Genomic DNA, 25140 nt, shown 5'->3' on the forward strand with positions numbered 1-25140 from the left:
TTACTACTAAGGTCAGCCTATTAAAAGGACAGCCTCAATGCCTCCACTCGGACACCGTTACAGCGTACGGAATCAAACACTGGCTTTCTCAGTAAATCACTTTATTGCTTGCAACTTATTCTTAATCTTGTCCACCACGTCTTCTCGCTCTGGGCTTCGACAATAACTGACTGACGACAACTGTTTCGCGCTGTATTTATAGTGTTAGATCATGTGACTAAATTACGGATGTTTACATTGAAAACTACAATGTAGAACCTAGATGGTCGATGGATAAATTTCCGGAATATTACATTACCCACGCCTCCGATGTCATGCGTCCCGCATGAAAACAAAGTAATTAACCAATGATAAGTGTTGAATGATATATAATGTGATTTATGCTTAAAATCCACAAAAATGATCAAATCCTAAAAATGTTTACAACTGTCAACGAATATGTACTGTACACTACCAGTGTTTATAACAATACAATGCAAACAAAATATCAACAAGTCATTTAAAAATGATCTTCTCCTTTCTGATGACCTTTACATCGGCATCACCTTCTCTGCACTTTCTGACCGTTGTTGTCACAACTACCCTTTTCTTTGGGGAGGTCTGTGTGCCAACGTCGACTCTACTGCATTCCACAGATGGAATTGCTGGCCCCATATCAACTTGGGTGGATCTGTCCACAAGAGCAATCTTCTCTGGAACAGGGATCTCCTCTACACTTAATCTCTTTCTTGTAAATGGTAAAGACGGTTGGGTCTTTTTCCGGAAGAGTCTTCCTTCTAACAGGTTGTCCTCCTTCTTCTCTGGATTATGTCTCTCCTTTTTCTCATCAATATCAGTTTCCTCATTCTCATCACTTGAACTACCACTTGACGAGTCTGTAGAGGACACCTCACCTATAACATTACCAGGGTCCTGGTCCATCCAATCTTCATTTCCGCTTTCCTCGTCTTTCTTTTCTTCATGCAGTGAACCACCTGCTTTCCTCTCACTTTTCTCTTTTGTGCCCAGCTTAATGAGTTCATCTTCAGGCTTTAGACCAGGATGACATCTTTTGACATGTCTCTTAAGATTAATTTCCCTTGTGCTGGTAAAACCACAGATTGGGCACTCAAACATTCGCATGGCACACACCAGAATGTGCTTCTTGAATTGTTCCTCTGTTTTTGCAGGTTCTGAACACATTGGACACCGCCGATATTCCTTCCTTGCTGTTGTCTTAGTTTTGGCCATCGCTATAAAAAAAAACACACAATAAAATCAGGATAAGCTTCCTATTACAATTTCTAAATGTATACCACAAAGTAAATCAGAAATCCGTCTCATAATCATGCAACCAACTAGGAGGTCTACGACCTCTACTAGGGCGATGAGTTACTGGCAGTTCATCATTAATATATGAATCAACATCACCAATTGTAGGACCAGAGTCCTCAGGAGTTTCAAATGTTGTCAACAGCTCATCGTTTTCCCTTGACAAATTTTGAGCGTGCTTTTTGCGCATTCTATCAACATGGATAGCCTGATCCGACCCTCGCGGACCACAATTGACAATATATGTCAAGTCAGACATTCTTTTGGCAACTTTGAAAGGACCCCGCCAGTAACTTGTAAACTTAGGTGATGTGCCTGGCTTTCTTTTTGGGAAGTAAACATAAACCTCTTCACCCACTTCAAAATGATGCCATTGCAATTTCCGATCGTGGTAATGTTTTTGTCGGACCATTGCCCGATTCATTCTTGTTCTTACAAATTCATGAGCATTTTCTAGGCGTTCTTGTAAATACCAGGCCCATTTATTGTTGGGCACCTCTTGAATTGACGAAGGCATCTCATACATCAAATCCAATGGTGTCGATACCTCTCGCCCAAACATCATCATATTCTGTGTCATTCCTGTCGTTTCGTGCACCGAACTTCGATATGCCATCATTATGAAAGGAAGATGGACATCCCAGTCAGTGTGATGTTCATTAACAAAACCACTAAGCATTGTTGTTAGCGTTCTGTTAAACCGCTCTACCATTCCGTCTGACTGAGGGTGGTATGGAGTGGTGTGGATTTTTTGTATGTCCAACACTCTGCACATTTCTTTGAAAAGTTTGCTTTCGTACTGTGGACCCTGGTCAGAATGTATCACAGCTGGTACTCCAAACCTTGAAACAACTTCTTCAACAATCTTTGTCGCAACTATTTCTGCTTCCATGTTTGGCAATGCAAAGCTTTCGGTCCACTTCGTGAAGTAGTCTGCCACCACAAGGATATATCTATTCCCATTGGATGTCATAGGTAGTTCTCCTAACAGATCAGTTGCCAGTCTTTCCATTGGATACCCCGTGAAGACTAAATGCATCGGCGCTTTGTTGGATTGTCTTGGTGCTTTTCTCTTGGTGCACACTTCACAGCCGGCAATATAAGAATGAACATCTCTCTGGAGACCTGGCCAATAATAAGATTGACGGATCCTGGCGAGTGTCTTATGAATACTAAGATGACCTGCTGTCCTTGAATCATGGTAATGTTTCAAAACTTTTCGTCGCTCCCGATTTGGTACAATGGCTTGTAATGTGACCTGTTTTGTAACAAGATCAGTCCATCTTCTATATAGTATTTCATTTTCAATGACCAGTCGTTCCCACTGAGAACAAAGAGATTTAACAACAATGGATTCGGATGAGATTCCATCATTTTTCGGTCGTTTCCTTAGTTCAAGCCAATCTGTTACCTTTTTGATGTCCTTATCTTCATTCTGAAGACACTTCATAGGCTTCTCCATGTTTAACTTGTCCTCAAGTTCAAGCTTGTTAACAGTTTGACAAGTGTTATCATCATGGTTGACTTTGCACTGTTTACATGGCATCCTATTCAGACCATCAGCATTCCCATGTAGTCTACCTGGCCGATGTTCTATTGTTAAGTTATAGGTGGATAAAACATCCATCCATCGGGCGAGCTGCCCTTCAGGATCTTTAAAATTCATCAACCATCTTAAGGCACTATGGTCTGTCCTTACCGTGAATTGTCTGCCATATAAGTAATGTCTAAAATACTTGACAAAGTGTACAACAGCCAGAAGCTCCTTTCGGGTAACACAATACTTTCTTTCTGATTTGGAAAGGCTTCTGCTGGCAAAGGCAATTGGTCGTTCAAGACCATCTTTTATCTGCGACAATACTGCGCCGATTGCATATTGACTCGCATCGGTATCCAAGATGAACCTCTCATTGAAATCTGGATGAGCTAGAACAGGAGTTATTGATAACTCTTTTCGAAGGCTGTCAAATGATGCCTGGCACTCGTCAGACCATCTAAAATTAGTACCCTTCTTCGTCAGTTCATGCAGTGGCTTGGCTATATTGGCAAAGCTTTTAACAAATCGTCTATAATAACTGCAGAATCCCAAAAATGATCTCAACTCTGATACATTTGAGGGTACTTGCCAATTCTGAACAGTCGCAATTTTATCTGGATGTGTTGCTATCCCTTTCTCGGAGACCACATGTCCTAGATATTCTGCTTCAGTGGAAAATAAAGTGCATTTTCGTGCTTTTAATTTCAATCCTGCTGTCACTAAACGGTCAAAGACCTGAGTGAGATTTGATATCATCTCATCAACAGATTTCCCCACAATGATAATGTCGTCAAGGTATACAAGATATATTTGCCACTGTAATCCTCTCAGCACATGTTCCATAAGCCTCTCAAATGTTGCAGGGGCATTGCAAAGTCCGAATGGCATTACTTTAAAGTTGTATAGTCCCTTCCTTGTGACAAATGCAGTTTTTGGACGATCTTTCTCAGCCACCTCAACCTGACAATATCCTGAATTCAGATCCAAGGTGGAAAAGTATTTTGCGCCTGATAGCTGATCCAATGAATCATCAATTCTTGGCAATGGATATGCGTCTTTTACAGTTTCATTGTTCAGCTTTCTGTAATCGACACAAAACCTTGTTGTGCCATCCTTTTTCTTAACTAGTAGAACAGGGGACGACCATGGACTGGTACATTCTTCTATAACTTCTCTTTCTAACATGTATTTGACATGACCATCTACCTCTTCATGCATATGTATAGGAAGTCGTCTCGAGTTTTGTTTGATTGGAGTGGCATTTCCAGTATCAATTGTATGTTCTGTAATTTTTGTTCGTCCAAGATCAGCATCTGTGGCAGCAAATAGATTAGAATATTTCACCAGCAGCTGTTTGACAACTTTCGCATTTTCCGGAGTCAGACCTTTCGTGGAGCGTTGATATAAATCTTGCAGATAGTCTGGTAATCCATGAATCTTCCTTACATAGCTGCTCTTTTCATACACGGTATCAACGGCAGACAAGGTAGCAACAAATGTACCTTTATAAAGACACGTTGCCTCTGTTGCTAAATTGACGAGTCTGACCTGTGCGACCTTGTTACCGTTTATCAGAGCTCTAGCGACTAGACCACGATCTGACTCCAAGAAACGATCTGATGATTCTATGATACCCAGCTCTGGTATTTTCTCATATACTGGGGCTACAACATTACACATGGTAATAACTTCACTACAAGGAGGTATAGTGACATTGTCAGCAATAGTCAATCTGCAACACCATATTTTCCCTTCAAAGGACAGTTTTATCTGTTTTCCTTGTATGATAATAGCAGAATTGGGTAAATCAAGCAAACAACTGTTTGATGCCAAAAAGTCAAGCCCTAAAATACCATCAATACCAACATCAATCACTGTAAATAACTGACTGAACTCCAAGTTCGACAGTGAGAAAGAAATTGAGATGGCACCCTCAACTTTCATAGCACTTCCATCTGCTGTGAGCACCTCCTGGTTAACCTTACTAAGGACTGGCTTTGGATTACTTATCCCAGAATGTAATATGTCAGGTGAGATGATACTGACTGTGGCTCCTGTATCTATGAGCAATTTGACTCTGTTGCCGTTGATGGCTGCATCAACAAATATACCTGCTTCACCAGCTCTTCGACTAATCCCAGTACGGCTTGTGTCATTCTCATTGACTTTCTCCTGTTTTTGTTTAGGAGAAGAGTATGTCTTGTTCTTCCTTGTTTCTGATTTCCTTTTATAGGCAAAACAGTTCCTCTGTATATGGCCCTTCTTCTTGCAATAATTGCAAACAATATCAGTAGACTGTTGTTTAGAACTCTTTGATTTCCCTGTTTTTCGTTTTATCGACTTCATGTCCTCTTGCAAGTCATGAACTGCCTTCAACAGTTCGGCAATGGCATCTTCTTGGGTGATAGCTTCCCTCAGATATCCTTGGTCTTCTGTTCGACGTCTTTCAGCCAAATTAAATGCATCAAGCTCTACTGCATGGCGAATTGCATCATTAAGGTCTGTCGGCCTCGCTTGTTTCACTCGTAATCTCATATCACTATTTTTAAGAGCATCAATAAATTGTTCTTTCGCAAGAATTTCTCTGACCTCTGTTGGAGCTGTTGGGTAGGCAAGGTTGGTCAACCTGCGTACATCTTGTCCAAGTTCTGGTAACGTCTCAGAAGCTCGCTGCCTTCTCTCTCGAAGTTGTGCTCTGTACAGCTCTGTTTGGTTGGAAGGTAGAAATCGTTCTTCTAACGCCCTGCACAGGAGTCGATAATTGCATTTCTCTCCCTCTGGTAAACTTCCTAAGACACCTTGTGCTCGACCTCTCAGTGCTACTGCCAAATACATGCCTTTCTCCGAGGTTGTCCAACCATTTAATTCCGCACATATATCAAAATGAGACTTGAAGTCTAACCACGAGGTACTACCATCAAACTTGTCTGGTTTGACATTACTACTCTTTTTCTGGTCAAAACTTGCCCTAACATTTGGACGACGTCTTGTTATATTTTCCTCTGAATGCAAAGGAAAATATTGCCTAGCACTATCTAAAGGCGTACTTGTTGAGGAGAATCTATTTGAATCTCTTGCATCATGATCTAAGCTAGCTAACACAGGCATTTCATATCTTTGGGGGGTCGTCCTAACTGACTTAGGTCTCGCACCCCATTCTTCATTTAAGGTCTCTCGCCTACTTTCAGGAATACCTGAATCTCTGGCGTTCCTTATGCTCTGATCAACACTAGCCTGTAGCTTACTTAATTCCCTCTCTACTTTAGTTAGATCAGAATCTAAATTCTCCATAATAGCCCTTTATCCTATTTTATACAACAATATAATTCTAACTTAACTACCCTCGAATCCCACCGCTGCCACCAATTTTTGTAACGTATTTCCTTATACGCAAGAAGGCTATCAAAGTCCGTGCTTTGTCAATTCAAGGGTTCGAGGTGTAATTAGAATAGCAACTTTCATTGATAAAATAAGATTGGGAATGCTATTAGAAATTGGGCCTGCAGATATATACAAATATGGCCTAACCCTACCCAGGTTAATAATTACTATGAAATCAAGGAAAGTCAATCAACATACAAAGATCAGGGGTTCACCAAATAATTTATAATATCAAAATGATTTAACAATGGGTATGACCACCCTCAGTCAACGACTGGCTGACCTCGAACTAACGCTTGTACTGCAGCCTTATTCAGGACACACAGTACAAGTGACAGCCCTTCAACCGCTGCACACACTGTAGAGCCTTATTCAGGCAGACACTGTGAACAACAGCCTGGTCGTCAGTCAAGTCCAGTACACAGGACAGACGAATTATGTGACTAGCCTTTATCTGGTCGACCTCGACAGTGGCAGGCCTCTTACTACTAAGGTCAGCCTATTAAAAGGACAGCCTCAATGCCTCCACTCTGACACCGCTACAGCGTACGGAATCAAACACTGGCTTTCTCAGTAAATCACTTTATTGCTTGCAACTTATTCTTAATCTTGTCCACCACGTCTTCTCGCTCTGGGCTTCGACAATAACTGACTGACGACAACTGTTTCGCGCTGTATTTATAATGTTAGGTCATGTGACTAAATTACGGATGTTTACATTGAAAACTACAATGTAGAACCTAGATGGTCGATGGATAAAATTCCGGAATATTACACAAGGATAAGAGCTATACATGAGGGTGATAATCCTTAATTTTGAAATGAATTTCTAAATTTTATAACAGCAATTAAATATACATCCGTATTTTCAAGCTAGTAACGAAGTACTTAGCAACTGGGCTGTAGATACCCTCGGGGACTAACAGTCCACCAGCAGAGGCCTCGACCCAGGGGTCATAATGTAAAACTTATATATATATATATATATATATATATATATATATATATATATATATATATAATGAAAAGTGAAGATAACGAACATTAGTATTATATAATATTTTAAAAAGATGCAGGTCCTGAAAAACTTGAAATGTCCTTACTGTAAACATTACTTTAACTTTAAAGAAGTTAGCTCCTGATCTTTTAAGCACAACTGCGCAGGATACTACAACTAAGTATTTACTGGTTCAATACTGATCCTATTGGTGCAAACATAATACACATCTAATGCTGAACCCTATCAGGATGAAAATTTTTGTGTCACTTCAAATTTTGAAAGGGTTTGGCAGGGACTATATTTTGTGGCGGAAGGATTCATTAATTAAAAAGTTCTAAATCTGTATGATATTACAGTTTCTGTTTCATCCAATGTATTGTCTATTTTATACTCATGTATTTCAGTTTTATGATTTATGATACAGGTAGCTGAGACTTGGAAGTAGTTCAAATGTTGTAATTAATTAACTTGGTTGTTATATTTTTCCGAACACAACATCAATTGTTAGAAAAGTTTTAATTAATTTACTCGAAGTTTTGTATAAAAATTCAGTATTTTCGCCAATAATTCAAAAATTTGATCTCCAACCTCCACTTTTGAACACTTCCATTTTAAAGTGTAAGACCAAACCTTTGAAAATGATGTAACACTTTAGAAATTGACATTACTCCCGATATGTCATTTTAAACTCTCAATTTTGATATCATGAAGTTTTCGTATATCAAGTGTAAAAATGTCATTATTCATTTCCATTACTAGTGTTTAATGTTTTTCATCTGAAGTGTTAGAAGACATGATTATGTATCTATTTTATGTAATGATTGATTTGTGTTGTTTATGTTGTGTTGACACAAACAGAAAAATCAAGTTTAACTGAATAAATTTTAAGTGCAAAACGTCATGTTTAGAACACTGTAGCTCAATAACAAGCGTTGCGACCCCAGGTTTTCTTTTTAATTTCCTAATGCTCCTTCAGTGTAGAAATCAAAAATAGACTTCCCAAAAAATTGTCATTACTCCAAATCTCAGGTGCGAACATCTTTAATTTACACTAAATCAACATTAGGACAGCTTCTACTGATATGAATAAAATTTAGCAATAATTCTCCCAGACTTAATCACTTCTTACAGATTCAGTGACTTTTGGCAAACTTTCTCCCAGAAACTACTCTAAATTAGTAATAGAGACTGTCATCGACCTAAAAATATAAATTATTGGCTGCAGTGAGAGAAAAAATGAAGAAAAAAAATGATTTTGATGCAAAGCATCAAAAATGTTCTAAAATACATATTCGTTACTAGCTTGAAAATACGGATGTATATTTAATTGCTGTTATAAAATTTAGAAATTCATTTCAAAATTAAGGATTATCTCCCTCATGCATAGCTCCTATCCTTGGACGAATTTGGCTCCACTTTTTTGGCACGCTGTTTTTGGCTATATTTAGCTCTAAAACTTCATAGTTATTTCGGATTTCAAACATTTCGGTTGAACATCACTGAAGAGACATTATTTGTCGAAATGCACATCTGGTGCATCAAAATTGGTACCGTATAAGTTTTACATTCCATGGAAACACTCAAAAATTGAAATATGCTATCGATATATTCTTGTTCTTTGAACTAAATTCCAGCAAGCATGTCATTACTGGTGATGTCGATATGATTGAAAATGACGACCTAAAGTCACCTACTTTGTAAGGTCCAAAATTCAGAGAACCCCGATCTTTCAATAAGCAACAGGACTTCATCTCTAACATAAATTCTGTTGATGGTTATACCAGACGATGGGCTAGATATGAAAAGGAAGAACTTGAGACCTGGTCGGAGTGGATAAAAAGTATAAGAGGAATATTTGAATCTTGTATTAGACACACAAAAATGCATACCATCTATCCTTCTGTGTTTGGTACATGCACCAGAATGATAAAAGAATTAGATAGGTTACATGAGGAATATGTATTGGTTCCAGCTGACAAAGTGTCTTTGTAAGGCTCATTATTACAACTGTATTTTAATCGAACCTCGCATTAATTTCATATTAATTGTGCTCCTTTATTAGTTGACCTGTATTTGGCATTCTTATGGGGTATAATTTATTCAAAAACTTCTACATGAGAAGAAAAAAATCTCTTGTTATGACCTTCAACTCAATATTTAGAAATAGTGACAACATTTTAACTATTAACAATAATCATTTTCATTCATATGTCGAATTGATATATCTCAGTGAACGCAAAATAAAAGACACCATATAATCTTAACTATGCTTCATATTAGGATATTTTATTGAGCAGAAATGTTAACGAACAAATCAACTTTATGACAATCGGGATGACTTCAGCTTCTCCTTTGTCAACTTACTATGTACACCTGTAAATTCGGGCGTTCCGTTGGTGATATACAGGGTTTCAAATCGGAAGCGTCGATTTGCCAGTCAAAGCAAGAATGATTGTAAACATATTTTTCATTGCAGATTTTTTTTCTGCCAAAAAAATATGAACACGTGTTGTAAGATTATTTAGTTTCTACAGTAGATCAACAAATGGCTTAAAACGCAGCAGAGTCTGGAAACACTTCTGCGCAGTTTTGATGATTGAGAAAAGTTGTCACTCCGCGGACCTTTCGTGATCTATAATTACAAATTACGGGCGGACAACACTCATATAATGCATGATAAACGAATAGATAGATGGAGACATTTTTTCTGTTTATAACTGAGTATCTTAAAAAATAAAAATTTTCTGGCCAATTTCCGGTGTGTCTAGCGGGGTTTTAATTGATTTGAAGTTGCAAGTTTGAAATCATTGTCGATATTTAATGTTTTTATTCTTCTCAATGGTTAAATAATGTCATGACAAGAAAAAAGGGACAGCGGTGGTTTTTAAGACCAAATAATCACAAAAAAGATGAATTTAAATTTCTCACGAAAACGCCAGGGGTGAAAGTTATTGATGACCAATGGATTAAGATGTCATAGTATGCACAAATACTTAAGACAGTAATTTTACTGTTTGACATATATTGAAGTGGTGCAATTTTTTTCTTAGTTATAATCAAAGATGGTATTGCTCAAATATATATTTTCTATTATCGCAGATGTTTTTGCCACATAATCTATCTATCTATCTATCGATCGATCTATGCAAGGTGAAGATAACGAACAGTGATCAATCTCATAACTCTATCTATTTTTCTATCAATCTATATATCGATGTATCTTTCTATATATCGATCTATCTGTCAAAAATGTCCAACAGCACAAACAATATGAAATTGTAAAATTGTTCTAGACGACCTCTCATTTCTTCAGGACAACAGAATACTTATAAGGATATGAATACTATGCAAACTAGCTCTAAAACAAAACTAAAAGTGCTGAAAAACGCCAGAACGTTTACATATTGAAACAATAAAATTATATATATACATGGTTTAGGTTTTTAGGCTTGCCAATCAATGATAAGAACGTAGCGAATTGGGACATATCCTATTTGTCCAAAGTTTTAAAAAAGAACTTGCGACTTCCGAGCAACTTTACCTGTTGGAATACTCTCGTTTATTGTAAGATTATTCACACCAAAGCAAATTAGTAAAAAGATAATATTGACAATTAAACCTCAGAAACGTTTTGATTCCTTCATTTAAACTAATAACTATGCAGTACAATTTAAGACTTGCGACTTTGTCGTAATTTGTTTTGTAAAACGGGTCCCAGATCCACAATACACGAAGGAGTGATAATAGACTTAATTAATCTCAGGAGGAACGAACTATCTATATTACGTTGATAAATAGTAAAGTTAACTCGTACCCGATGAGATTCTATATATACTGTACATTAAGAATATATCTTTTTATAGACTCCAACAACAGCAAGAATAATAAAATAAAATAATACAAAACACAACACAAATAGATGGAGTCATTTTATAAATTTATGTATATTTTTCAAAATAATTCAGTAATACCATTATCACTGCAATATATTACTGAATGAAAGGTGAAGATAACGAACAGTGAGCAATCTCATAACTTCTACAAGCAATAAAAAATAGAGAGTTGGGCATACATGGATCCTTGGATTTACCAGAGGGGGGATCAGGTGCCTAGGAGTGAGCATCCCCTGTCGACCGGTCAAACACACAGTGAGCCCTATATCCTGATCAGGTAAACGGAGTCATCCGCAGTCAAAATCAGTGTGCCATGAACGGCCTAAAATCGGTATGAAACATGTCAGCCAGCATTTGACCCAACGATAGGTTGTATTAACGAAGTAGATCGTTATAACGACCATATAATTTGCGAAATGCTGATGTTAAACGAGACTATACGCAGAACAAGCTTTTGCGTATCGAATCAGTTGAGAGATATAAACATCATATGCAGTTGATAATGGGATATTGCTACATAAATATGGGAAGTTGATGATGGAGAAGTTGAAATCATCCCGTTTGTCAAAGATTACATCAGATGATGGGCTAAATATGAAAAACAATTTGATAACTTGTCAGAATGATTAAAAACTGCATGAGCAACATTAAAATCCCGTATTATACGCATCAAAACAAATGTGCGTACCATCTATATTTTATGTTTAGTATACTACAAGTGATAAAATGAGATATATTACATGTGGAATATGTTTTGGTTCCAACCGACAAAGCTTGTAACAACACTGTCTTTATTTGTAAGTTACATTCTGTATCTGTATTTTAAACGACATTGGCTTTAATTCCACATTTGGTAATCCAAAGTACAATACAAATGTTAGAAAATGAATGATCATTTATTTCGCATACAATATAAAAATAATACACATGATTAGGACTTCAAAGCAGAAACTAGTCTTTGCCAGAATAACTCTTTTTCGTTTTCTTTGTTTTTCCACTCAATGTAAGTAGTAGTATTGAGCAAAACATGCAGTGAGTTTGTGATATTTTTTGTTTGAATTCTTTCCAGAAGAATAACTACTACCATATTCTCGCCGTCATTCATAGATCGAATCTGTGCCATCATAGTTTCAAAACGACACCAATGACTTTCAGCAAAGTTGTTGGACAAAATAAGCAATATCTTTCTACTCTTCTGCATTGTGTCAGTAATGTTATCAATGATCATTTTGCCGATTTCAAAGTCTCGCTCATGCAAACAGAGCTTCATATTTTCCTGTTTCTCTAATATCGGTATCATTTCAGATATCACCCACACACGGTCATTCGAATTATATGCAATGAAAACATCATACACAAATTCACAGCCAGAAAGTGCTTCATAGCCGCGACTCTTCGCTCGTAATAAGTATAAATGATATTTTATGTGCCATCGGTAGTGATACAAAACTCCAGATGCAACTAAAATGACTACGGAAAGAACAGAAATGGAGATGCCCAGAATCGTGATGGGGTTCAACGGATGGCAGTATATGTACGACAGATGGAAGTCTATTAAATTTTTTCCATCCCAATTAGATGGTTGCTTACAAGTGTAGTCAGTTGACCAACCTGAAAGTTTGTTAGAATTTTCTCGAATCCAATCTCGGAACCAGACAAGATCACAGGAGCATAGAAAAGGATTTCCCTGTAGGTCAATTTTCTCAACACGTAGAGGCAATGATGTTTGATTGATAATTGATATCAAATTATGGCCTAGTTGTAGAGATTTGAGCGACACAGCCTTTGAAAAAACTTCATTTGTCCATTGACTTAATTTGCAGTTTTCCAGGGAAAGATTGGTCAAATTTGACATGCCTGAAAATAAATTCTCTGGAAGTACAGACAAAGAAGTACCTTTTAAAATCAAGTCTTGTAATCTGTGCAAGGGCGAAAACAGCGTAAAGGCTTTGCTTTTTGTTTCATTCTGATGCGTGAATTGTACATCAGTCATATCCAGAAAAATGAGATTAGGACATCCCCAGAATAACATCTCATACTCCGGTCTTTCGAATATGTTAAAACGATTTTCCATGTGTAAATATTTCAAAGATGAACTGTTCAGAGCCCAAGGGCCAATCACAATATTGTCACCTAAATGTTTTATTGACAGACTCACAAGATTCACTAGTCGGCTTATCATTTTGTTTGGCAGATATTCAATTTTGTTGTCACTTATGATCAGATGTGTTAAATTTGGTAGACAAGTTCCTAGAAATGCTCTCGGTTTGATTTTCGAAATAAGATTACTGCTAATATCAAGAACTTTTAGCCTAGGTAGGTAAGGTTCAGATGTCCTGTTACAAAACAAGGGGACAGTACGCATATTATTTTTACTTAAATCTAATTCTTCAAGCAAATGTAGTTGTTTATTCAAGCTCACACTTGATATGTTATTTTGTGCCAAAGATATCTTCTGCAATTTTGGAGGCACAATAAACACAACTGCCTGAAATGTGTTAAGTAAATCGTTATCCATGACGACTTGTGTCAGATTGGAATTTTTCATATGGAAGAAAAAGGCTTCCGGAAGGGCTTTTAAATGCATCGCTGAAATATATAATATTCGTAGCTTAGTATTTTGCAGACCAACAAAAGCGTTTTGTACCTGATTCACGTGCATATTGTTTCCGCTAAGGTCTAGCATTTCAAGTTGATGAAGAGCATTGAACGCTTGAGTATCAATGCGGTAGATTTGATTTCTTCTTAGTATGAGGCATTTCAAGCCAAGGTTTGATATATTGGAAAACACACCAGGACCCAAATTACGCAACAAATTGCCTTCAAATTCCAGTTTGGTTATGTCCAACGAGAGATGAGGAATAAATGTCAAATTCTAACCATGATTTTTACAAGTCGCCTCTCGATTTTTACAAGCACACGATTTGGGACAATTTGATTGATTTTGTCCTAAGGCAACACACACTTCGATTGCTACAAAAATCCAAAAAATGTTAATCATTGCAGACATTGTGAGACACGTTCTTATCTCTCAGAAGTCCAGTTCACACCTGTTCATATATTGTTTGTTTTAATATTTCCTTGTCTATCGTTATCATACAAATTAAGGAAAAAACAATGACAGGTGCTTCAAGTATCTTTCCTTGTTTGAGTAGTTATTCATGTGAGTGTCAATTATATTGTTGAAAGTATATTTGATTTATTGAATAACTCTTGTATTCGTGCTAATACATGTACTTTTAATCTACTGATTGTAAATGATTTTGATTAAGAATGAAATGGTCTGTTGTAGTGTTGAATTATCGGTATCTAAAACAAGTGTAAGTGCATGTATAAAAACGACACTGTATGGCAGCACTAAGAAAACATGTGTTGCACCACAACTAGTGGATTTCGAAAGTCGTACGAGAGTTGTCATGTTCAAATTTCCCCAATTCCTACTTAATAAAATGTTTCAAACTTTTCCGCACGGAACAAATAAATATTGTGTGTTAGGATTTCCTGTTTGTGGGTGTTACATCGCCTCTAATTTACATACAAATCTCTCAACTGTTATACATAGTTGTATATGTTTCTTCTTTTTCTTCTTTTGCCAAACTATCAATACTCTTAGTAGTAAGCGACTGGTTGTATTGAAATGACTATAAGTTTAAAACTATGTGGATCTGAAGGCTCGTGTTTATACCGTTGTAAAGGTATTAAATAGAGCTATTCAAGAGTATCATCATCCACCAAATCATGCAAAGCGTGATCGCGCTGTGGTACAATACACATTAGATATCGAACAGCCCTCCTATATTTTCCTTTTTACCTTTCACCTTATATATTTTCGACCTGTATAGATTGAATTATTCATAGTGAAGTCAAACTAATCAGTTGTCAAGCAAAGAAGCGTATTTTGAAAGTACAAAAGATTTCTGCCAGATGGATACTGCATATATAGACAGATGACCAAAAACGGGTTCGAGTACAAACCGCTAAGCAATTGCTCAAAATGTTTCCCAAATTCAATCAAAGACAATTTGCAAACATTGTTACTGGTGACGAAACATAGATTCACTACTTCGAACCAGTAAAAAAAATTGGAAACAAAATGTGGTTAACTAAACACGGTAGAAGGTCTGTAGTTGCCAAAAGAACCATAAGTACAAAGAAGGTTCTTTAGTGCATATTCTTCTCATGTGATGCGATAGCCGTACAAATTCCGGTGGCGAAGGGCAAAAGTGTTACAGGTCGGTATTACCGAGATCTTATACTAAAAAAGCTCAAGAAATATTATCATAAACGACGCCCTGTGTCAGGATTTAGGCATGTTCGTCTACTTCATGATAATGCTCCATCATATACAATGTACATCTGAGCTTGTAAAGCAATTTTTGAAGTCGGAGAAGGTTACCGTCTTGCCACACCCACCATACTCTCCAGATTTAGCCCCATGCGACTCTTTCCTTTTTTCAAAAATAAAAAGTTTTTGTCTGGTCGTTGTTACCAGTCAGGACAAGCCATTGGCTCAGCCATCAGTCAGTGCCTCAGAGGTCTACTTAAATCAGCGTACTGTGACGCATTTCAGAAATGGATTCAGAGATTGAAAGTATGTATTTCAAACCGCGAAGGATACTTTGAAGGGATGTAATGTTCATTTCACTATTTGAGGCGAATGCTCTTGAGATATCGTACAATATACATTACATATCGAACAGCCCTCGCTAATAGTTGTTTATGTGAGGTCCCCCTTTTCTTTCTAGAATCGGCGTGCAAAGGCGACTGTAAAAGTTATACACGGGATGAGCATCTATCGTCCACTTTCGAAGACATGAATTCAAAACCATTATTTGCTGAAGTGAAAATATATATGATTTAGAACACAAACAAACTTAAAGAATTATAAACCTTTTTGTTTGCTAACATTACCATGGTCATGCGAATGTTAAAATTCCTGTCTGCCCCCCCCCCCCCCCCCCCCATTTACATTTCATTTTCAATATGCCTTTCCTTTGTGGATCCAATTGGCAATTGTATTTGGGCCTTTGGTTGTTTGTTACATACCTTTTTAGCTCACCTGAGTCGATGGCTCAAGTGAGCTTTTCTGATTAAAATTTGTCCGTTGTCTGTCGTCGGCGTCGTTGTCGGCGTAAACTTTTCACATTTTCATCTTCTCCAGAACCACTGGGTCAATTACAATCAAATTTGGCACAAAGCTATCCTTCGGTGAAGGGCTTTCAAGTTTATTCGAATGAAGGGTCATGTCCCTTCAAAGGGGAGATAATCACAAAAATGTAAAAATAGGGTGAGATCATTTAAAAATCTTCTTCTCAAGAACCACTTGGCCAGAGGAGCTGGAATCTACATGAAAGCTTCCTGACATAGTGAAAATTTTCGTTTGTTAAAATCATGACCCCTGGTGGTAGGATGGAACCGCAATAGGGGATCGAAATTGTACTTACAAATTTATAGGGAAAATCTTTTAAAATCTTCTTCTCAAGAACCACTGGGCCAGAAAAGCTGAGATTTACATGAAAGCTTCATGACATAATGCAGATTCACGTTTGTTAAAATCATAGTCCCCGGGGGTAGGATGGGGCCACAATAGGGGATCAAAGTTTTACATACTAATATATAAAAAACAATCTTTAAACATCTTCGTCTCAAAAACCATTGGGTCAAAGAAGAAAGCTTCCTGACATAGTGCAGATTGAATTTTGTAAAAATTTGTAAGATGGGGCCATGAGATAAGTCTCATATTTTTATATATATAGTATGTGCACGAAAGACTGTAAAGTAATCTTTACATCACTCTGTGACCTTGATATCGCCCCCGATGTGTATAGTTGTTTGGAATAAAGAAAACCAACGCATGTACATATCGACTCCATACAGGTGAAAGATGACGATATTCAGATAGGTAACTAATTACACCGTGAAAAGCCCCCAGTGAGGATCGAACTCACTACCCCTGGTTTACAAGACCAGTACTCTAACCACTGAGGTATGGAGGCTCTTAATAACCATATGGATGTATTCTTATTATGTTCAGGTAACAATAAATTGATTAAACCTACAGCTGTTTGCAATCTATATATTTACATGCATAAGCTATTGTATACATCAATCAATCAAGATTTTTCTTTTCACTAGTAAATCATTTGAACACCATAATCAGATAATATACTTATTGTCCCTTACCGAATTTGATAATTCAAATATTTTAACGAACAGAGACCAACTCCACAACACCTATAAGGAATACGAAATTAAGAGTTTCAGCAAATACCAACCCTTGGACATACCAGAGGTGGGATCAGGTGCCCAGGAGAAGTAAGCATCCCCTGTCGACTGGTCACATCCACCGTGCGCCCTATATCTTTATCAGATAAATGGAATAAGCCGTAGTCAAAATCAATGTGTAAAGAAGGGCCTAACAATTGGTATGAGACACATCAAACATCATTTGACCCAATGACATGCACTCCAACAGCGACCTTCAACGCAGTCATAATTTCTTAAATCTATAACTAATATGGCGTTGTATTAATTCAGTTGCTATTTATGTAAAGGATATAAGCCTCAAACTGTCCATTCTGTGAGAGAAAGAACTGATCTCGGCCCTACGAGCCTCGATCAGTTCTTTCTCTCACAGAATGGACAGTTTGAGGCTTATATTCTACTTAAAACATTACATCTTTTGTTCTAAGAATGGATAGTCTCAGGTAAACCCACTGACAATGATAATTATGAATAAAGCTATTTTTGAATAGTCTGACAATATAACCAGTCTTGCGTAGAAGTCTGTTTCTTTTGTTTACTTATTGGACAGTGTTAGGTAAGTAGTCTTGTACTGCAGGTTTTATATTCACTCACTCTGTAGTACTGAGCCATATCAACATGTCTTCCTCTGATGGGGAGAGTATTTTCATTGCACAATCAAAATTTAAGGATTTTAATAAAAGTACTGCAAATATTATCTTAATGAGTCTTATATTCTGGATATGGAAGGTGAGATAGTTATGGAGCCAAATTTTGATTTGAAAAGCATTGTGTTTTGGAATATTTGGATGAGGAAATAATATACGCCAACCAAAACAACTTAATACGCCAAACTCGTGAAATGAAATTATTTATGAAAGCGAAAATAATAATTCAGAATTAGGATATGCTAATAAAGAAAACATAAAAAAAAAGCGTTGTGAAGAAATTTTGGAATGTGCCTCTGAATTCAGCGAAATTCAAATACAGTATGGATATATCTTTCAAATTTAAGGTTTGATGCGATATAATAATGGCCAATGGAATTAAAGAAATTGTGAATCTTAAGTTGAAGCAGAGAATTCTACTAAGTGGAAATATCATTTTAAGTGTTTCAGTGATTTTTCCGATAGATGTGTTGATTCTTACTTGTAGGGAATTTAAAATTAAATTTGTATCTCTTTGACAAACGCATTGTCTCTTATTTTCAGCCTACTTGTAGACGTCTAAGTTCTTGGGTTTACCTGGCACTGTCCAATAAGTTGACAATTACTTTCCATTATTTTTAAGAACAGACAGTATCTGTCCATTCTTAAAAATAAGGGACAGCAATTGTCAACTTATTGGACACCTACAGGTAACCTTTTCACACTACAAGTGGACTTTCTCCTATATAAAAGCCTAAAAAGACAAAGCATTGCGTAACAGAAATGTTGTAAATTGATGCTCTAACTCGTTTCACGAAAATGAACATAAAATGAACGTGTAAGTTTAGAAAGCGCTCTCAGAAGTTCGGTTTCTTTCTTCATATCAATAATGTCACAAAAATACACCGTAAAAAGCCCCCAGTGAGGATCGAACTCACGACCCCTGGTTTACAAGACCAGTGCTCTAACCACTGAGCTATGGAGGCTATTTATCAATTGAATCTAATCCTGCTATGTTCAGGTAAGAACTAAATTGATTAAACTCACAGCTGCTTGTTATCTGTATATGCAAAAGCTATTCTATACATTAATCAATCAAGATTTTTTTCTTTTCACTAGTAAATCAACCGAATACCGTAATCAGATAATGTACTTATTGTCCCTTACTGAATGTTTAACTTACACATGCATAAAACGATTTATTTGTAAAACAATATTAACAAGTAATCACACTAGTCTTGTCAACGATTACATGCACTGATTTTCATGCGGAAGATTGTAGTAATGAACCTATATTCACTTTTATTACAAATATTGTTTTTCTAATCAAAATTTACTAACTGAAGTAATTAATTACGGCATGTACAAGTCCTGTTACAAACATCAAAGCAGAATGGAAATAATTACCCCGTCGTTTTTCATTACAGGGAAACAGTCAACAGTCTCGAAACGTCGAAACATTGTTGGAAAATTTCTGTTGGTTTTTAATTTTCAACCCCATTTATCCACGGCATCATAAACCTTTATTACTTTAAGTGTATTATTAGTGATTGCATACTTCGGCCTCTCTCTTATAGAAGAACGGCACTCCGAGTACGTCTTCAACAAAGCCAAAGCGATCAGTCAGACTCTCTTAAAATGAATTGGAAATTCACAAGAGAACATTTAATTTCCTTTGATTTTACGACTGCAGACTAAGTTGAGTCAATCATCAAAATGTACGCAGACAAGTCTCGTGAGCTGGATCTGCCCCACCAATCTGATAAAACGATGCTTAGACTCTCTTGATGTAATAACATCTTTAATGGACGCATCCCTCTCTGAAAATTCAGTTCTTTCCAGCTTCAAGGAGGCAGTGATAACACCACTGCTTAAAAACTATGACTAAATACGGAAATACTTTCAAACTACAGACCTGTCAGCAATCATCTCTAAAATACATGTACTTGAAATGGTGGTAACTATAAGCGATTGGACGATCATCTTGATTTGAATTACCTCTGTGACACAATGCACTCAGCATACAGAATGCGCATTCTACAGAAAGTATCATGACATTACACAAGCATTAGATAATGATTCTTGTTGTCTTCGTGCTTTTGGAGCTATCTGCTGCATTTGATGTCAATGACCATCGCATCTTAATACATAGACTCATTACAACTTATGGAATAACAGATAGTCCATCAAATGTACTTAGATCCATCAAGCAAGTTCTTTTTTTTGGCGTCCCTCAAGGGTTTGTTTTTGGACTTTGACTCTACTGACTGTTTTCCAAACCAATCGAAACCATCTGTCAACAATACGGATTGATTGTACATGTATCTTTTTTAACGTCTCTCTTGATAATTTTTCACTCATATGAGTCACCAAGACCGATGAAGGGCTTCAAATTGAAACCTTTACTCGGTACCTACGGCCATTGAGCAGTGAGAGTAGTTTAGCGTGCCACATCTACTGTGACACGGGGCATCTGTTTTTAGGGTAATATCCGAGGACCCGTGACATTCACACCTTATGTCGAGCGTTTGGCGATGGAACTGTCACTACTGGTACTTGTTTTAACGACTTAGGTCTGTCGCGACCGGTATTCGAACCCAAGCCTTCCGCATGCGGGGCGAACGCTCTAACCTCTAGGCCACCGCGGCGGTTCAAGAATACGGAATTAAGGAGGTGTGCTACACTAGAGAAATTTGATGTAGATGAAAAGTGGAGGATATGTACAACAATATTTTGAAGTTGAAAATTTTCAAGTTTACTTTATTTTGTCAAAAAATACAGTTTTAGTAGAAGGTAATCTGAAAAAAATTTAAAACCCCTGCTGGACTCGAACCTGCGACCTACAGTTCAGCAGTCGGTATTCAAACCTACTAAGCTACTCGGCTAGGTATTTAAATGGAAAAGGAAAAGTTAAATATTGCTGATATCGATTTTTTCATCCATGTTTTTAAAGGAAGTCAGCCATTATGACGATGTAGAGTAGCACCTTAACTACCATTCTTATGTGGAGAACTCGAAATGTACCTCGTAATACGACCAATGGAAAGATGGTATGAATACTTTTCAAGATTAGAAGCGTGTATAGCAGATATTACTACATGGATGGCTACAAACGCATTGAAGCAGAACCAGGTCAAAATAATCATCTTCTTTTCCAAACATAATGCAACAGAAATCTATTACACCAGCTTAACATTGAATAAAACAGGATATATGCTGCATCGTGTATCAAAAATCTTGGCGAGCACTTCGATTCCTGTCTCATTTTTCAGAACCATGTGTCATCTATTTTGAAGACATGGTACTTTCATATCAATAATATTGGTCAAATTCGCCATTTAATAATTACATAAGCGTGCAAGACTCTTGTCACTTCACTCGTTACATCAAAACTCGAGTATACGACCTCCGTTGTGTTCGGAATCCTTGGACCGCTTACAGAAGGTACAGAACACATCAGTCAGGATTGTGCCGATGACAATGACGGATCACATTTCCCCAGTCTTAGTGCAGCTGCATTGTCTTCCAGTGCAATGCCCTCCACAATACAAAATCAAGGTGTTTACCTTCTGCACACTGGTGGGATGTGTTCCCGAATTAATCCAGACGGCTGTTTCACTAACTGATCATAGATAGGAAACGTACGATTACGTTTACGATCACCAATGCGCACCTTATACGAATGTTTCACGAAACCTGTGGTAGTCATAACATTTACGATTGCAATTTACATCTGATTTTTTTTAGAACTCTTTTCTCTGTGGAGGTAGATTAAAATTAATCCTACTGTGAAAAAAAATAGTCATTCATTATTTCCTCTTGGTTTTAAATATATCCTTATCGTCTGTAGTATCCCATGTTCTCAAAGAAATTAATGGAAATTTTGAGCCCGATCTCTAGTGGAACGTAAAGAAAATTCCTAGAATTTAAAAAAAGATTGATAGGATGATTTTTATTGACTTTTATGTAACTTAAAATTGAAAAAATGATATAAGAAATAATAAAAAAGTGTTAGTCCCCGAGGGTCTCTACAGCCCAGTAGCTTAGTACTTCGTTACTAGCTTGAAAATACGGATGTATATTTAATTGCTGTTATAAAATTTAGAAATTCATTTCAAAATTAAGGATTATTTCCCTCATGCATAGCTCTTATCCTTGGACGAATTTGGCTCCACTTTTTTGGCACACTGTTTTTGGCTATATTTAGCTCCAAAACTTCATAGTTATTTTGGATTTGAAACATTTCGGTTGAGCATCACTGAAGAGACATTATTTGTCGAAATGCGCATCTGGTGCATCAAAATTGGTACCGTATACGTTTTACATTATGACCTCTGGGTCGAGGCCTCTGCTGGTGGACTGTTAGTCCCCGAGGGTCTCTACAGCCCAGTAGCTTAGTACTTCGTTACTAGCTTGAAAATACGGATGCATATTTAATTGCTGTTATAAAATTCAGAAATTCATTTCAAAATTAAGGATTATCTCCCTCGTGCATAGCTCTTATCCCTGGACGAATTTGGCTCCACTTTTTTGGCACACTGTTTTTGGCTATATTTAACTTCATAGTTATTTTGGATTTGAAACATTTCGGTTGAGCATCACTGAAGAGACATTATTTGTCGAAATGCGCACCTGGTGTATCAAAATTGGTACCGTATACGTTTTACATTTATAGAATTTTAAATGTCACGTATCAATCTGCTCAAGTGAGTCAAGGTTTCATCAATAAGTAGGCCAAATTATATTCAATGGATTAAAGAAAGAATAGGAAAATAAACTGATATTGATGAAAATAAAATGAAAATAGAAAAATTTATATACATATTATTAATACTTAAAGTAACATCAATTTACACCTTGTGTAAAAATTAGATTAAAGCACATGCATTTAATCACAACTACAGTTTGGTTATGTCCAACGAGAGATGAGGAATAAATGTCAAATTCTTACAAGATCTCGCTGTCTGTAAACATGATCTTGCAGAGTCTTGTGGAACAATCTGAGACCAGAAAAGGAGTGTACTGCCCTGCCACGAAGTTCACGAAAAAATCCTTAGCTCATCAAACAATATTTTAATGGTAAATCAGGGCTACTTGCTAATATCAAATTCAACATTAAAATTCAACTGGCTAAAGTACAGATTTAAACAAATTACTATTTTGTATTCCTTTTAGTAGTCATGAGATTAATCACTGTCCGTTATCTTCACCTTTCATGTATCACAAAGACTATTGAATACTAGACCCCCTATAATTTTTATAATACATCGACTTCTATTGGTAAAACTAAGTCTGAAGTCTTCGTTACCTTGGTCCCATTCTGTTCTAGTGGCCTACCACTCTTCACCATCTCTGTTTCTGGTATTCGAAGGATTGTTTTCTTTTCTTATGTTCTCATTTTGTTGATGAATGTCTCACATTATTTGTTTTCTTTTCTTATGTTCTCATTTTGTTGATGAATGTTTCACATTCTTTGTTTTCTTTTCATTCATTTGAAGTACAATCTGGTGTTCACTGAAATGTAGGGCCTCTATTTCTGTCAAGTAATGATCTCAGTTTTTTTGTAAAGGGGCCCACTCATTACTTCTGTTTGAGTCTCTGGTGGTTCATTTTACAATATTTTAGCATGCTATCATAATTGTTTGACGTTTGTGTTTTTGTTCATTGTTGAAAATGTATGAGACCGACGTTGAAGACTTTTCCCGCACTCATATACTAGTTGCAACCGACGTAATAGAAAACGTATCATAAATAGAATGCAAGTCTGGTGCATATATTGTATGGCACAATTTGAGACAATATATCAATTCTGGGTGTTTCAGAATATTTTATACCATTTCAAAATCATGTCAATAAACAGGAATTGACCAAAAGTTGTAAACTGTAGCTCAAATAAAAGGTGAATTCATAAAAAATGTTCTGCAAAATTTGGAAAAATATGCACTTTCCTGTGCATTATGATGTCACACAATTGCATGATATTTCTATGATCAAACTGAATTTGATGAATCTGTCAAGGGAACAGGCTTCTACTGTACTACCAAATACAGTCCCCAGTGACTGTAGCAAGAATGATGAGAAAACAACACCCTGGGGTAAAACAACTCAGCAAGCAGTAGATGTATTGATAGTCAGAATATTTGAGAAATCAGAATCCGTATAAGAAACATGCAGGCCAAAGTCAGTCAGAAACAACGACATCATGCATGAGGTGAGAAGACTGATGTAAAAAAAAAAAAACTCCTAAAAGATCTGTTAGAAAAGTCTCAAATGATATAAGCGACAGAGTTACATGCAGCAGTTCAAGCATGCACAGAATCTTAAGATTTGATCTCCAATTGAAACCATATAACATATTCATTATGCAGCATTTCAAGTAAAGTGATATTGAAAGTAGCCTTATGTTTACACAATGGGTGAAGAATAACATTGAAATTGTGGATGACATTTTGATTTTCTAATGAAGCTTATTTGTACCTAAATGGGATCATAACTAAGAAAAATGTGTGTTACTGGTGTAGTGAGAAACCAAATCTGTATCTGGAGCAATTTTGGATGGGGGAAAAGTGAGTTCGGGCTGCTTTGAGTTCAACGGGGGTAATCGGACCTTTCTTCTTTGAAAACAAAGATGGAGAATCACAGACAGTGAGCATCATTCGTTACCTTGAAGTCTGATATATGTGTAGTCTATGTACATTATACCGAATGAATATGTGTCTTGAAGCATTTACCCATCTTTATGTTTTAAATCATATACAGTGTATATTTTCACCTCAGCAAACGACAGTTTTAAATTCATGTCTTCGAAAGTACAACTTTTACAGCCCCCTTCGCACGCTAACCCCGAGAAGATTTTTAGAAAGAAAAAAGAAACCGAACTTAAACAAGATACATATATTCCTTTTTGCCTTCCATGGTATATATTTTCGACAAAGAATATTAAAAGTTTGGGAAAAGAAAAAAAAGGATTGAATAGAAACGAAAAACACGTCTAATCATAAACAAAAAGCACTGGAATAACATCCATCAACCGGAAATTCTAATATCATATGTTCCGGACGGAAATGTTTGAAATATTGCGAAAATTTCAACACCACAACTCTTGTACAAATTTCTAAATCCAGGATG

The 25140-nt window shown here is 36.6% G+C and overlaps 2 protein-coding genes and 2 non-coding genes across 4 annotated transcripts; all 4 read right to left on the reverse strand.

Annotated features, from left to right (window-relative positions):
• Window positions 1-495: 495 nt before the first annotated feature.
• LOC125660175 (RE1-silencing transcription factor-like) lies at window positions 496-1230 on the reverse strand. Its single transcript, XM_048892014.2, has one exon. The coding sequence runs from the start codon at window positions 1228-1230 to the stop codon at window positions 496-498; it is 735 nt and encodes a 244-aa protein (XP_048747971.2).
• Window positions 1231-11999: 10769 nt separating this feature from the next.
• Window positions 12000-14143, reverse strand: LOC125658608 (toll-like receptor 13). The gene has a single exon (XM_048889916.2). It carries the CDS (start codon window positions 13806-13808, stop codon window positions 12054-12056), a length of 1755 nt encoding a protein of 584 aa, XP_048745873.2. The 5' UTR covers window positions 13809-14143; the 3' UTR covers window positions 12000-12053.
• A 2902-nt stretch (window positions 14144-17045) lies between these two features.
• On the reverse strand, window positions 17046-17118 carry Trnat-ugu (transfer RNA threonine (anticodon UGU)). The gene has a single exon. It is a non-coding gene; the product is annotated as a tRNA-Thr (tRNA).
• Window positions 17119-18925: 1807 nt separating this feature from the next.
• Trnat-ugu (transfer RNA threonine (anticodon UGU)) lies at window positions 18926-18998 on the reverse strand. Its single transcript has one exon. It is a non-coding gene; the product is annotated as a tRNA-Thr (tRNA).
• Between the last annotated feature and the right edge of the window lie 6142 nt (window positions 18999-25140).

This window comes from Ostrea edulis, chromosome 9, assembly GCF_947568905.1.
Source record: "Ostrea edulis chromosome 9, xbOstEdul1.1, whole genome shotgun sequence".
Lineage (NCBI taxonomy): Eukaryota > Metazoa > Mollusca > Bivalvia > Ostreida > Ostreidae > Ostrea > Ostrea edulis.

Bases quoted from the DNA above. Each gene is read 5' to 3' on its own strand.
- LOC125660175 (XM_048892014.2), bottom strand. From the start codon at position 1,230: ATGGCCAAAACTAAGACAACAGCAAGGAAGGAATATCGGCGGTGTCCA.
- LOC125658608 (XM_048889916.2), bottom strand. From the start codon at position 13,808: ATGCTAGACCTTAGCGGAAACAATATGCACGTGAATCAGGTACAAAAC.